The 16,310-nt window shown below is 47.8% G+C and overlaps 1 protein-coding gene across 2 annotated transcripts in view; it reads left to right on the top strand.

The window, feature by feature from the left end:
* The window catches only part of LOC135050310 (interferon-induced GTP-binding protein Mx1-like), a 139,381-nt gene that overhangs the window by 122,046 nt on the left and 1,025 nt on the right, over positions 1-16,310 (top strand). For both annotated transcript variants that reach the window (XM_063956714.1, XM_063956713.1), the window contains exons 12-13: positions 1,211-1,287; positions 12,570-12,788. In XM_063956714.1, the coding sequence (XP_063812784.1) occupies positions 1,211-1,287; positions 12,570-12,788 (296 nt within the window). The remainder of the gene's footprint in view (positions 1-1,210; positions 1,288-12,569; positions 12,789-16,310) is intronic.

Genomic DNA, 16,310 nt, shown 5'->3' with positions numbered 1-16,310 from the left:
GACCAGGCACTGGGAACAGGGGACACTTGGTGAGTTGCACAGCATCTCTTCTCCCCTTGTTCCAAAGATGGCTGCCACAACGTTTTTTCACTAACGGCCCCCTACTGCATTACGAGTGGTCCCCTGGCAGAGCCGTGTGTCCTCCTTAGCAGCCGGTACGCATCCGCTGTACCCACTGTCACCAACAGGGGCATATTGGACAAAGGGCTCACCAGGAAGATTCCTGGGAGGCCAATGTGTCTGTGGTGCCTGTGTTGTGTATTGTCATGTGGCCCCACCTTCCAAATGACAGGCAGCCCACCAAACTCAGTACACTGCCATCAGAAATTGTGGGGCCTGGGACTGACAAATAGTCAGAACCCCAAAAAACAAAACAAAAAACAACAATTATCTATGTATCTATCTATCTATCTACCTATCTATCTAGTTCCTGTGCAGATATTCAGCAACACTATATTATGCCCACCACAGTAATTCCCCTGACACCATATTAAATCCCCACAGTAAAAGCCCGACACCATATTATTACGCCCCCACTTTTAATCCCCTGTGACCATATTATGCCTCACTATATTATGCTGACATAGGGTCTAATTTAGACCTGATCGCAGCAGCAAATTTGTTAGCAGTTGGGAAAAACCATGTGCACTGCAGGTGTGGCATATGCAACGTGTAGAGAGATTAGATTTGGGTGGGTTATATTGTTTCTGTGCAGGGTAAATACTGGCTGCTTTATTTCTACACTGCAATTTAGATTTCAGTTTGAACACACCCCACCCAAATCTAACTCTCTCTGCACATGTTATATCTGCCCCACTTGCAGTGCACATGGGTTTTGCTTGTTGTCAGGGATTTTGCTCTTTGTCAGATTGACCCCTCCACAGCTGTTCACACCTGCCCCCTTCAACCTTTTGAAAATGTCCCTCCCAAAATGGCTGCTGCCAGTTTCAATACTTTGAGTCGGGGCCCTCTCAGTAGCGGGAAGCCCGGTCCCTCCACTCTCCCGGGCCTGGGACAGTTGTGCCCCCAGCACCCCCCTGATGGCGGCCCTGGTTACACCTTTTCCTCAGGGTGTATACCCAGGTCCAGTTATTGCTCTGCTCATTTCTGCCACAACGCCCGTATGTTGTCTCCCAGATACCACTAATCTATTATAACCTGCTAGAATACAATAGTCAATTTCTATTGATTTTATTGCTGGTTTTTATAGATATTGTACACGACACTTTCAGCGACGTCGCAGGATCACATTTTAAGAACTTTCAGAAGTTTTGCAGAGTCACTAAGGTGAGTAATGTAATTGTGTCACCATTCTGTTCTACGAGTGCTACACAAAGGCACATAAAGAAATCTGACATGATTAATGCTTTTTTGTATTGATTTTAGGGAAAATGTGTTTTACACGTGATGTTAACGGCACCATGTATTCTAGTGTTACCATAGCCACCGGTATATTACTTGCCTATGGTGGATAAAAACACACATCACAATTCATTGTGCTTAATACAATCAGAGCCTGATAAAAATGAGGTCACTAGGTTTACGTGATGACTTAATCGCAACACAACTCCCACTGTGCGCGCCGTGCACATTGGAGGACCAGAACAGGGAATAAGTAAAATGGTATGGGAGGGTGCAGGGCTGAGAGAGGGTGATGATGGGAGTGGTCGGGAAGCAGGAACCAGAGGGGATAGAGTGACTGAAGTAACCCAATCGGCAGAGGGCGGGTCCATTTGTTTACATATATACTTGTATGTGGACGCAGGCACTTAAGGAACATATCACTCGGACACAGGGCTGCTAGTTATCAGTGTTTCACTGCAATAAGCATTTTCATCAGGGTATAAAGAATACATTAAAATCACCCAGCATCAAGATACTTCGGCCCTGTGGGATGGCGGCTGCTACCGGCCATGGCATTAAGCTATGGAGGGGGGCTGGCAGGCCCTTAGGATCATGGGGCCCTTGGGCAACTGCACATTATGCCCATACATAGAGGCTACCCTGTCCTGAACCACTTACCGGAGGCTTGCATGTCTGGGTTTACGGAAATAGTATATCACTGTAGTGAATCTTATTCAATTTGAGTACAGGTTGAGTCTCCCTTATCCAAAATGCTTGGGACCAGAGGTATTTTGGATATGGGATTTTTCTGTATTTTGGAATAATTGCATACCATAATGAGATATCATGGTGATGGGACCTAAATCTAAGCACAGAATACATTTATGTTATATATACACCTTATACACACAGCCTGAAGGTAATTTTAGCCAATATTTTTTATAACTTTGTGCATTAAACAAAGTGTGTCTACATTCACACAATTCATTTATGTTTCATATACACCTTATACACACAGCCTGAAGGTCATTTAATACAATATTTTTAATAACTTTGTGTATTAAACAAAGTTTGTGTACATTGAGCCATCAAAAAACAAAGGTTTCACTATCTCACTCTCACTCAAAAAAGTCCGTATTTCGGAATATTCCGTATTTCGGAATATTTGGATATGGGATACTCAACCTGTATTACCTTGTATGCTGTATCACATAGATAGGATTATTTATCTGAGTTTGCATTACTAACCTATGGTTCTAATTATTTACAATTTTTTAATGGGTAATTTGCTATTGCATATATTTTATATATCTATCCTATGCTGTAGTGTTAAGTTGCCTAGTACATTGAGGTCTAATTGAATAGGCCCAGTTTAGTGTAACATTATATCCCTACCTGCTGAATATAACACATATCCGTAATAAGTCCTGGCGGCACCTAAGTCTCAGAAAACATATGAGGCTCTAAGGTAAAGGTGAGCATTTGGGTTCTGAAGATAACGGTATATTACTGGTATACGGTGGATGGTGTTATAGCAACAGGAACTACTGTATATGCATTTACTTCATACTTACCTACTCTCCCGCAAGTGCCGGGAGTCTGACGGTTTTTCGGCCAGTCCTCCGGCCCCACCGAAGAGTGGGCAGTTCTCCCGCATCCCGCCCGCTTCCTAGTGAAGTGGGCAGGATGAGGAGATTCCACAGAGAAGTTCAGTGTACTGTATGTATGCGTCATTAAGTCACACCCCTCTATGCAGACCCACGAATCACAGCATTTTGGGGGTGTGGCTTAGTGACTGACAGTCTAGCTCTGGCCCCCAACGATGTTAGCTTCATCTCCTCTCCGGTCTTCTCCCTGAGAGGTGACTTTAAAAGTCGGTAAGTATGATTTACTTCCATGCGTACGATGGAGTATAGCTATATACAAGCGTGCTGTCAGCAGCCGCTGGTATAGGGATGATCAAATTCCCTTAAATAGATACAACAGAAACAATACAGAGATCAGCGCTGGCTGTGCGGATATAAATAATCTGGATCTTTTGTTAAATTAAAAAAAATAAAAACAATTTATTTACCAATGAACATTACAAAAAATATATATAAAAGGGTATGCGTATGGATAAAAGCTAATAAAATGTAAACAATGCCATAAAAATGGTTTGAATTAAGCTGACAACCAATTGAAATATTTTTGAATTCAGCCGATCCACCAAAAAGGTTCCTGTAGAGTCCTCATAGGCTAGGACCTCCACCAAATAATAAGTCAGCAATAAACACTGGATATTACCAGAACAGTTGGAATCATCCCTTGATGTGCTGTCAGCCTTAGGAATTGTCCATTTATGGCCAAAGGGTAGTCCAGATAGTAGGAGCTTAAACTGATATTCCAGGTGGTGGAGTGCAGTGTCCAATAAATGCCAAAGGTCGATATCAGGAATCCAAGATAGCTGGTGTGGTGTCGGCTCACAGATTCAGGCTCTACACGTTTCGCTGGCTACAGGACTTCCAGCTTCATCAGGAGCATATGTTACAGTGTGTGGCAGAAAGTCCTTATATACCCTTTATAATTATGTTATGATTGACACCTGTGCTAATTGTTGATTTGCTTAGAACAAACCGTCCAGAAAAAAACATAAAAACAAATATATATAAAAATACTGTAAGGTCCCAAAGGTTAATAAGATGAATAAAATGTAAAAAGAATATTAGAAAAGGAGATTTTAATGTTTAAAGGTTGTAATATCACTATGATAGACTGATCACATGACCGCATCCGATCATGTGATCAAAGTAGCCCTGAATCTATTGATACTCCCTAGTAAATATGGAGAAACCTGTATAGTGTGGGCAGAGTATAGTCTAGATGTTGCGGTCACGTGACCCTAACCAAGTGACAGCACCCATGTGACCGGAAGCTCCATGAATCATTAGGGAACCTAGTATATAACATTAATGTGGCTAACGTTGCTGCATCTGCAGCGCGTCATGTGACCAATGTCATATGACCCGGAAGGAGAGAGAGAGAGAGAGAGAGAGAGAGAGAGAGAGAGAGAGAGAGAGCAAAGTATGTTGTCATAGCAACCGGAATACACCAAAACTGGATTACTAATATTTATGTAGTCTCACAGAATAGCTCCATAAGAGAACATACAGTAGGGAGAGTTATTATTATAAAAAAGGGGGTTATCAGATTGTAATATAAAAACATATTATAATATAGTGCAACTAGTTAATGAGTTGGTTTAGTACACAGCACATACAATACATGCGCTGTGTATATATATATATAAAAAAAACACATATATCAAATAATAAAAAGTACACACATATATATATACCGTATATACTCGAGTATAAGTCGACCCGTATATAAGCCGAGGCACCTAATTTTACCCCAAAAACCTGGGAAAACTTATTCACTCGAGTATAAGCCTAGGGTGGGAAATGCAGCTCTAGCCGTACACAGCCCTCAGTGCCAGATATGCCCTCATACTGCCAGATATGCCCCCACAGTGCCAGATATGCCCCCACAGTGCCAGATATGCCCCACAGTGCTAGATATGCCCCACAGTGCCAGATGTGCCTGATATGCCCCACAGTGCCTGATATGCCCCACAGTGCCTGATATGCCCCACAGTGCCAGATGTGCCTGATATGCCCCACAGTGCCTGATATGCCCCACAGTGCCAGATATGCCTCACAGTGCCAGATATGCCCCACAGTGCCAGATATGCCCCACAGTGCCTGATATGCCCCACAGTGCCTGATATGCCCCACAGTGCCAGATATGCCCCACAGTGCCTGATATGCCCCACAGTGCCTGATATGCCCTCATACTGCCAGATATGCCCCCACAGTGCCAGATATGCCCCCACAGTGCCAGATATGCCCCACAGTGCCAGATGTGCCCCACAGTGCCAGATGTGCCTGATATGCCCCACAGTTCCTGATATGCCCCACAGTGCCAGATGTGCCTGATATGCCCCACAGTGCGTGATATGCCCCATAGTGCCTGATATGCCCCACAGTGCCGGATATGCCCCACAGTGCTAGATACTTACCTTCCGTCGCTCCCGCGCTGTCTTCTGAATGAGGGACACGGAGAGCGCAGCGCGCGGCACTCCTGTGTCCCTCCTGCATCTCGGGCGGCAGCGGCGTGTGTTAAAGGAAGTGCCGGTTCGTGCACTTCCTTTAACACTCAGACACCGCTGCTGCTGGAGATTCAGGGGGGACACAGGAGAGCCGCGCGATGCGCTCTCCGTGTCCCTCAACGCTGACTCGATTATAAGCCGAGGTGGCTTTTTCAGCACAAAAAAACGTGCTGAAAAAGTCGGCTTATAATCGAGTATATACGGTATATATTTCTCTGACGTCCTAGTGGATGCTGGGGACTCCGTAAGGACCATGGGGAATAGACAGCACCGCAGGAGACTGGGCACATCTAAAGAAAGATTTAGGACTATCTGGTGTGCACTGGCTCCTCCCCCTATGACCCTCCTCCAAGCCTCAGTTAGATTTCTGTGCCCGGCCGAGCTGGATGCACACTAGGGGCTCTCCTGGGCTCCTAGAAAGAAAGTATAGTTTAGGTTTTTTATTTTACAGTGAGACCTGCTGGCAACAGGCTCACTGCAACGAGGGACTAAGGGGAGAAGAAGCGAACCTACCTAAGTGGTGGTAGCTTGGGCTTCTTAGGCTACTGGACACCATTAGCTCCAGAGGGATCGCACACAGGACCCGACCTCGTCGTCCGTTCCCGGAGCCGCGCCGCCGTCCCCCTTACAGAGCCAGAAGCAAGAAGGTCCGGAAAATTGGCGCTGAATACTTCTGTCTTCTCCAAGGTAGCGCACAGCACTGCAGCTGTGCGCCATTGCTCCTCATGCGCACCACACACTGCGGTCACTGATGGGTGCAGGGCGCTGGGGGGGGGGCGCCCTGAGCAGCAATAAATAACACCTTGGCTGGCAAACTGACACCATATATAGCCCCAGGGGCTATATAGGTGTAAAAATACCCCTGTCAGAATTATTAAAATAGCGGGAGAAAGGCCGCCGAGAAAGGGGCGGAGCCATATCCCTAAGCACACTGGCGCCATTTTCCCTCACAGCTCCGCTGGAAGGATCGCTCCCTGGCTCTCCCCTGCAGTCCTGCACTACAGAAAGGGCAAAAAAGAGAGGGGGGGCACAAAATTAGGCGCAGTATAGTAATATAATGCAGCTATAAGGGAAAACACTCTTTATAGGTGATATCCCTGTGGTATATAGTGCTCTGGTGTGTGCTGGCATACTCTCCCTCTGTCTCCCCAAAGGGCTTTGTGGGGTCCTGTCCTCTGTCAGTGCATTCCCTGTGTGTGTGCTGTGTGTCGGTACTGCTGTGTCGACATGTATGATGAGGAAAATGACGTGGAGGCGGAGCAAATGCCTGTGAATGTGATGTCACCCCCTGCGGGGTCGACACCTGTGTGGATGGACTTATGGAAGGAATTACGTGACAGTGTCGACTCCTTACATAAAAGGTTTGACGACATAGGACAGCCGGCTACTCAGCTTGTGCCTGTTCCAGCGTCTCAAATGTCATCAGGGGCTTTAAAACGCCCGCTATCTCAGATGGCAGACACAGATGTCGACACGGATACCGACTCCAGTGTCGACGACGATGAGACTAGTGTACCCTCCAATAGGTCCACCCGTTACATGATTGAGGCAATGAAAAATGTATTACACATTTCTGATAATACCCCAGGTACCACAAAAAAGGGTATTATGTTTGGTGAGAAAAAGCTACCTGTAGTTTTTCCTGCATCTGAGGAATTAAATGAGGTGTGTGAGGAAGCGTGGACTTCCCCCGATAAGAAATTGATAATTTCTAAACGGTTATTGGCAGCGCACCCTTTCCCGCCAGAGGATAGGTCACGTTGGGAAACACCCCCTAGGGTAGATAAAGCGCTGACACGTTTATCAAAAAAGATGGCACTACCGTCTCCGGATACGGCCGCCCTAAAGGAACCTGCTGATAGAAAGCACGAGGTTACCCTAAAAGCTATATACACACACACGGGCATTATATTACGACCAGCGATTGCATCGGCATGGATGTGCAGTGCTGCTGCTGCGTGGTCAGATTCCCTGTCGGATAATATCGATACTATGGATAGGGACAATATTTTGCTGACGATGGAGCATATAAAAGACGCCGTCTTATACATGCGTGATGCACAGAGGGATATTTGCCGTCTGGCATAAAAAATAAGCGCTATGTCCATTGCCGCCAGGCGGGAGTTATGGACTCGGCAATGGTCAGGCAATGCCGACTCGAAACGGCACATGGAAGTTTTGCCCTATAAGGGGGTGGAACTATTTGGGGATGGTCTTTCAGACCTCGTTTCCACAGCTACTGCTGGGAAATCGACTTTTTTTGCCACAGGCTACCCCACAGCAAAAGAAAGCACCGTATTATCAGGTACAGTCCTTTCGGCCCCAGAAAAGCAAGAGGGCTAGAGGCTCATCCTTTCTGCCGAGAGGCAAAGGTAGAGGGAAAAAGCTGCAGCACACAGCTAGTTCCCAAGAGCAGAAGTCCTCCCCTGCATCCGGTAAGTCCACAGCATGACGCTGGGGCTGCTCAGGAGGACCCGGGTACGGTGGGGGCCTGTCTCAGAAATTTCAGCGCACAGTGGGCTCTCTCACAGGTGGATCCCTGGGTCCTTCAAGTAGTATCTCAGGGGTACAGGCTGGAATTCGAGACGTCTCCCCTCCGCCGTTTCCTAAAATCTGCCTTACCGGCAACTCCCTCTGCCAGGGAGGCCGTGTTGGTGGCTATTCAAAAACTGTATTCACAGCAAGTGATTGTCAAGGTACCCCTCCTTCAACAAGGAAAGGGTTACTATTCCACAATGTTTGTGGTACCGAAACCGGACGGTTCGGTGAGACCCATCTTAAATTTAAAATCCTTGAACACTTATATCAAAAGATTCAAGTTCAAGATGGAATCGCTCAGGGTGGTTATTGCGAGCCTGGACGAGGGGGATTACATGGTCTCCCTGGACATCAAGGATGCGTACCTGCATGTCCCCATTTACCCTCCTCACCAGGAGTACCTCAGATTTGTGGTACAGGACTGTCACTATCAGTTCCAGATGCTGCCGTTTGGGTTATCCACGGCACCGAGGGTCTTTACCAAGGTAATGGCCGAAATTATGATACTCCTTCGCAAGAAGGGAGTTTTAATTATCCCGTACTTGGATGATCTCCTGATAAAGGCGAGGTCCAAGGAACAGTTGGTAGTGGGGGTAGCACTTTCTCGGGAAGTGCTGCAACAGCACGGCTGGATTCTCAATATTCCAAAGTCACAGCTGGTCCCGACGACACGTCTTCTGTTCCTGGGAATGATTCTGAACATAGACCAGAAAAAAGTGTTTCTTCCAGTGGAAAAAGCCGAGGAGGTGTCATCTCTAGTCAGAAACCTCCTAAAACCAGGACAGGTGTCGGTACATCAATGCACACGAGTCCTAGGAAAAATGGTAGCTTCGTACGAAGCGATTCCATTCGGAAGGTTCCACGCAAGGATTTTCCAGTGGGACCTGTTGGACAAATGGTCCGGGTCCCATCTCCAGATGCAGCAGCGGATTACCCTGTCGGCAAGGACAAGGGTGTCGCTGCTGTGGTGGCTGCAGAGGGCTCATCTACTAGAGGGCCGCAGATTCGGAATACAGGACTGGGTCCTGGTGACCACGGATGCCAGCCTTCGGGGCTGGGGTGCAGTCACACAGGGAAGAAATTTCCAAGGACTGTGGTCAAATCAGGAGATTTCACTTCACATAAATATTCTGGAGGTAAGGGCCATTTACAATGCCCTAAGCCAAGCAAGGCCCCTGCTTCAGAACCAGCCGGTACTGATCCAATCAGACAACATCACGGCGGTCGCCCATGTAAACAGACAGGGCGGCACAAGAAGCAGGAGGGCAATGGCAGAAGCCACAAGGATTCTCCGATGGGCGGAAAATCACATGTTAGCACTGACAGCAGTGTTCATTCCGGGAGTGGACAACTGGGAAGCAGACTTCCTCAGCAGGCACGACCTCCACCCGGGAGAATGGGGACTTCATCCAGAAGTCTTCCAAATGCTGGTAAACCGTTGGGAAAGACCACAGGTGGACATGATGGCTTCCCGCCTCAACAAAAAGCTAAAAAGATACTGCGCCAGGGCAAGGGACCCTCAGGCGATCGCTGTGGACGCTCTAGTAACACCGTGGGTGTACCAGTCGGTTTATGTGTTTCCTCCTCTGCCTCTCATTCCCAAGGTACTGAGAATAATACGAAGGCGAGGAGTGAAAACTATCCTCGTGGTTCCGGATTGGCCAAGAAGAGCTTGGTACCCGGAACTTCAAGAGATGCTTTCAGAGGACCCATGGCCTCTACCGCTCAGGCGGGACCTGCTGCAGCAGGGGCCCTGCCTGTTCCAAGACTTACCGCGGCTGCGTTTGACGGCATGGCGGTTGAACACCAGATCCTGAAGGAAAAAGGCATTCCGGAGGAAGTCATCCCTACCCTGATCAAAGCCAGGAAGGATGTCACTGCAAAACATTATCACCGCATTTGGCGGAAATATGTTGCTTGGTGTGAGGCCAGGAAGGCCCCAACGGAGGAATTTCAACTGGGTCGATTCCTGCATTTCCTGCAAGCAGGGGTGACGTTGGGCCTCAAATTGGGGTCCATTAAGGTCCAGATTTCGGCTCTGTCAATTTTCTTCCAGAAAGAACTGGCTTCACTGCCTGAAGTTCAGACTTTTGTCAAAGGAGTTCTGCATATTCAGCCTCCTTTTGTGCCCCCAGTGGCACCTTGGGATCTCAATGTGGTTTTGGAGTTCCTGAAATCACATTGGTTTGAGCCACTTAAGACTGTGGATTTGAAATATCTCACGTGGAAAGTGGTCATGCTGTTGGCCCTGGCTTCAGCCAGGCATGTGTCAGAATTGGCGGCTTTGTCCTGTAAAAGCCCTTATCTGATTTTCCATATGGATAGGGCAGAGTTGAGGACTCGTCCTCAGTTTCTCCCGAAGGTGGTATCAGCTTTTCACTTGAACCAGCCTATTGTGGTGCCTGCGGCTACTAGGGATTTGGAGGATTCCAAGTTACTGGACGTAGTCAGGGCCCTGAAAATGTATGTTTCCAGGACGGCTGGAGTCAGGAAAACTGACTCGCTGTTTATCCTGTATGCACCCAACAACAAGCTGGGTGCTCCTGCTTCTAAGCAGACTATAGCGAGCTGGATTTGTAGCACTATTCAGCTTGCGCATTCTGCGGTGGGACTACCGCAGCCTAAATCTGTAAAAGCCCATTCCACAAGGAAGGTGGGCTCATCTTGAGCGGCTGCCCGAGGGGTCTCGGCTTTACAACTTTGCCGAGCAGCTACTTGGTCAGGGGCAAACACGTTTGCAAAATTCTACAAATTTTATACCCTGGCTGAGGAGGACCTGGAGTTCTCTCATTCGGTGCTGCAGAGTCATCCGCACTCTCCCGCCCGTTTGGGAGCTTTGGTATAATCCCCATGGTCCTTACGGAGTCCCCAGCATCCACTAGGACGTCAGAGAAAATAAGAATTTACTCACCGGTAATTCTATTTCTCGTAGTCCGTAGTGGATGCTGGGCGCCCATCCCAAGTGCGGATTGTCTGCAATACTTGTAAATAGTTATTGTTACACAAATCGGGTTGTTATTGCGAGCCATCTGTTCAGAGGCTCCGTTGTTATCATACTGTTAACCGGGGTTCCTATCACGAGTTATACGGTGTGATTGGTGTGGCTGGTATGAGTCTTACCCGGGATTCAAAATCCTTCCTTATTGTGTCAGCTCTTCCGGGCACAGTGTCCTAACTGAGGCTTGGAGGAGGGTCATAGGGGGAGTAGCCAGTGCACACCAGATAGTCCTAAATCTTTCTTTAGATGTGCCCAGTCTCCTGCGGAGCCGTCTATTCCCCATGGTCCTTACGGAGTCCCCAGTATCCACTACGGACTACGAGAAATAGAATTACCGGTGAGTAAATTCTTATTATATACAGAAAATAAACCATAAATATCATGAGTCTTGAATTTTCTGAGAGTAAACCATAATTATAAGACTGATTATATGTGGTCCTTAGAAAATGATAATGCGTAAAGAAAAATAATTAAAATAAAAAACAGAGATCACTGAAATAGTAGTGAATATGTGGAAAACATGCCACTCAGGGAAGGCAGAGCACAACAGCAAACACCAGAGGTACCGCATGTGTGGATGCCAATGTGCTTCATCGTCCCCGAGCAGCATGCACCACAATGCCAATACCCAAAAATATTAATATGGAGCTGTCAGATGACAGAGTTCAGCTCGGTGGTCTCATTTAGACCATCTGGGTGTAAAGAGTTCAACTTCAGCATCCAAAAGACTTCACTGGTACATAATCTATTATATCGGTCACCACCTCTAGAGGTGGGGGCGATTTGTTCAAGACAGATAATAGAGAGACTTGAAGGATCCCCTGCATGTTTCATATTATAATGTCTGGATATACTATGTGTCGGGCATTTCTTTATAATATTGCGGCGATGTTCCATAAACCGTACGTGTAAAGATCTTATGGTTCTGCCCACAGATCTTAGTCCGCAACCACAAGTTAACAGATATATGACAAAATTAGACTGACAATTCATAAAAGATTTCAAATAATATGTTTCATTAGACAGTGGTAGAGGAATGGAGATTATTTTACGTTTCATATGAGAACACATAGTGCACCGAGATTTTCCGCATTTGTGAAAACCTGGGGGCCTGCTTATCAGCCATTTAGAACCACCTGAGGACTTGATATCTTTTGAAATTTTAAGATGAATAGGAGCCAGGATAGTTTTTAGTGATCTGCTCTTCCTGTATACAACCCGGGGCTTCGAGGGCAAAATATCTCACAGGATTGGATCTTGTTTCAAAACTCTATAGTTCCTTCCTAAGGCTATTATTGCTTTAATTTCTTGTGCGCAATTGTTATATTTTCAAACAAAGGCCATATCACCTATGTTGGTCTCTTGTTTATTATCAGAACGAGTCTCTCTCTTTTTTGATGACATGATCGGATGCGCACAGCCAGCGCTGGTCTCTGTATTGTTTCTGTATGATAAGGGAGCACTTCTGGGCAATTTGCGTTCTGCTTTATATCAAGCCTCAAGACTTTGATGAAACGTGTCTTTTTCTTTCCCTCTCAGAACAAGATTGAAAACATGCGACAAGTACAAGAAACCTCTGCGGATAATCAGATCAGAACCCAGTTTTTGATGGAAAAGATGGTCTACGCTCAAGATCAATCTTACACAGTTGATTTAGAGGCCACCCAAGCGAAACCATCTAACTTCGCATCCATTGTAGGCTATGCTGATCGGTCCTCTGCCAAAGAGATGACGGCTCATCTTAGAGCTTATTTTAAAGTAAGTTTGTGAACAATTCATGGGAGATAAATTGGGATGTTGCCAGTTTATACATTGCTAATCCCATATTCAACAACCACCATAGAAGACCATGAACAAGGTGAATCCATCCCTTAGTTTGGCCAATTTCGACCAAAATAATCTGAAATTGCTGTATATGTGGACTCCATTTGGACATCTCTGCCTCCTTGGAAAACGTAGTTGTTTAGTGACTGAGATCATCAGGTGTTTGTGCGGTAACCACATTTATAATTCACTTGAGGCTCATCCTCAACACAACTGGTTGGTCCTTCCAAGCTGGCCAACTAGTCCCAGCTCATAATATATGGGCTCATCTTAAACTAAAATGCCATATTGCTTTATCTCAGAGGCCTACAACAAAGAATTGCTAACATTATCAGATATTTCGGACAACGAGCATTGCCCACAGAACTTTTCCAATTGTCTAGCTACTGTAGCCCATACATTAGTACACGCCTACAGTACGTCCTGGTTTTTGGGAACTGGCCAAGGTAAAGTAATCTGCACCTACAGGTAAGGATAGAAAGGAGGAGCGGAAGATGTCTCTTTTGGGGGAGGGAGTTCTACATTTTACAAAATGTACCTAGAAATGCAATTTGCCTAATAAAGAGGGTTATTCAGACGTGGAAGCAAACCCCAAAAAAGCAAGCAACTGGGCAAGATGGGGGCAGATGTAACATGTGCAGAGGGAGTTAGATTTGGGTAGGGTGTGTCCAAACTGAGGGGGTAACTCAGACTGCATCACTGCAGCAGCAGCGATTGCAGTCTGAATTACTTTGTGCAGTGCGCATGTGCAATGGGCGCACTGCACGTGCGCACCCCGTGAGGCCAGTGAGATGCTATCAGCATCTCACTGGCTGCAATCACCCCATTCCTCACTGACAGGCAGAGGCTTTCGTGGGGCGGGAGGGGGCGTGCCGGGCGCGGCCCGGGCAACGGAGGTATGTCCGGGCCGTTGGGTGGGTGGGCGGGCCACGGCGGCTGCGTGATGTCACACGCAGCCACTGCGTCCCGGGATGCGGTGGGTAGCTCCCTGCCAGCGCACAGGAGCTGCGCTGACAGGGAGCTGCTTGTCAGGTACAACCGCCGTAGGGCCTGACATGTGAGGCGGACTAGCCCTGTGCTGGGTGTCCCCCCACATGTCAGAGTAACTGATCGATTAACTCTGAATTACCCCCTGAAATCTAACTTGCATTGTAAAAATAAAGCTGTCTTACATTTGTGGGCTACATGCGACAGCAGACAGTATTTGCCCTGCATAGAAACATTATAAATGTATTTCATCCCTGTGCCTTGCAAAATGGCTTGTTCCAGATACAAACTTGCATGCTTTTTCTGCCTTCCTTCCAAATCTGAATCAGGCCCAAAGTTTGCTTTGAAAATGCAGAATGTGTCCTATTGAAACAATTGGCTGAAGTCTGCTTTCTGATATCTCTCTGGATGATCTGCTGATTTTTCCCCAAAAAAAATTCTGCTGCATCTTTATGTTCCCCTGGAAATTACGTGGAGTACTGTTTTGCCTATATCACTGGTCCCAGAGGACGATCAATTGCACTAAGGCATACTTGCCTACCTGACCCTCTCCATGAGGGAGAAAATGCTCTGTTCCTGGACTTTCCTGGTAATGTATGATTGCCATCACCTGTGGTGAAACACCTTTCTTATCAATTACCCAGCTCACCACAGGTGATGGCAATCATACATTACCAGGAAAGTCCAGGAACAGAGCATTTTCTCCCTCATGGAGAGGGTCAGGTAGGCAAGTATGCACTAAGGTAGATTTCCAGTTTATCTCCTATATAATAGCCCAGATCTGTGACTCTGTGGATAATGCTGGGCGTGGCTAGGAGCTCTCATTGGGTTAGCAGCAGGTCTATCACAGCCAGTCCAGAGCTGATTGGGCGAGAAACGCCATCCCACACAGATTATATCCAATGGGAGGCTCTGCCTTTTGTCTGCTGTGTGTTCCCAGAGCAGGATTAACAAAGGGGCTGATGGAGCTGCAGCTTCAGGCCCACACCTCAAAATAGGCCCACTGCATCAGCACGCCCCTTTTCCTATACTTTCAATGGAAGTTTGGAGAGCCAGAAATCGCTACAGACCATAAAAAACAAGGTCCTGTACCCGCCAAAAAGGTGCAGTTGGAGGGTATGCCACTGCATCTGCAGCAAGTCTCTCCTATGTCCTGCTGCCAGTCCACCTGCCCCCTCTGGCATCAACAATCCCCACTCCCTAGCCGCGGCGCAGGTGGAACAAAAGCTGCTGCAGCCACCGGCATAGATGTGTATGAAAGCGGTGCAGTGGAAGGCTATCATAGCCCTCCCTGCGCCGCATACTCTCTGAGCCCCGGAGCCTCCTCTGCGTGTGATGTCACAGAAGTGCCTCCCCGACACAGCCACGCCCAGATCCCCAGAGGCCCTGACTCCGCATCACAGCACCTGGCCTGCCGGCCTGGAAGCCCCGAGATGGCCAATGTAACGGATAGAGTGGGTGATATCGTGGAGGGTAATGTCTGGACGCTGAATCAATGTCAATGGGGATAGTGCTGTGCAGTGCAGTGGGTGTGCAGTGTCACTGACACTGCACAGCACTCTCGCCTTTTACATTGACTCCCACAGCAGCCAAGCAGCCAGTCACTATTGTTAGCGCCGGTGTCCCAACGCGCCACATTACAGGGAAGTAGGCGCACTAAATAAACTACAGCTCCCAGCAGCCCGGCGCTAAGGGCTGCTGGGATCTGCAGTTCATTGAGTGCATCTTCTTCCCTGTAATGCGGTGCGTTGGGACACAATAGTGACTGCCTGCTGTGTGAGTCTCTGGGAGAGCTACTGCCAAAGGGAGGACAGCAGCTTAGCTGCTTCCAGGAGGAGAAGCAGGAGAAGCATTACCCGTCCCTCCCCCCACTCGCAGTACCTCCGGGTCCCATCCGTTGCACCCCCACCCCCCTCCACCACCCACGGTGGCTCTGGACCCCCACCCCCAACACCCCCACAACTGCTTCTCCCCCACCTGCGGTGGCTCCAGACCCGCAGCACCCACACACCAGACCCTCCTGCGGCACCCCTGCGACCCCCCTCCCCCACTGGCAGCACCGCAGGACCCCCTCCCCCATCTGCGTCTCCCCCGCACCCACCACTCCCCCAACCACAGCACCTACTAGGTGATTCATCAGTCCCTGCGTGCGCTGTTCACGCCGTTGCAAAGGGCTACAACCCCTTAACCATCGCACGCCCTTTGGCCGTGCAATATTTAACCACTCACACAATTATGACTGGAAGTTATACTCCATATAATAAAAAAATTGCACGCCACAAGGGCGTGCAAGGGTTAAGGGTGTGTAGCCCCTTACGACAGTGTGAAGAGCGCCCATAGGGCGCGGTGAATCACCTAGTATACGATATAAAACAGTACTAAGTGCGCCAAGCCCCACTGACAATCCTCGTGAATAGGTGGCTCTTATGAAAGTGGCTTCCCCCATCATGAGCAGGATCCGATACACTT

This window comes from Pseudophryne corroboree, chromosome 2 (assembly GCF_028390025.1).
Source record: "Pseudophryne corroboree isolate aPseCor3 chromosome 2, aPseCor3.hap2, whole genome shotgun sequence".
Lineage (NCBI taxonomy): Eukaryota > Metazoa > Chordata > Amphibia > Anura > Myobatrachidae > Pseudophryne > Pseudophryne corroboree.
The sequence above is the reverse complement of the archived record's forward strand: the minus strand, read 5'-3'. Positions and strand labels throughout refer to the sequence as shown.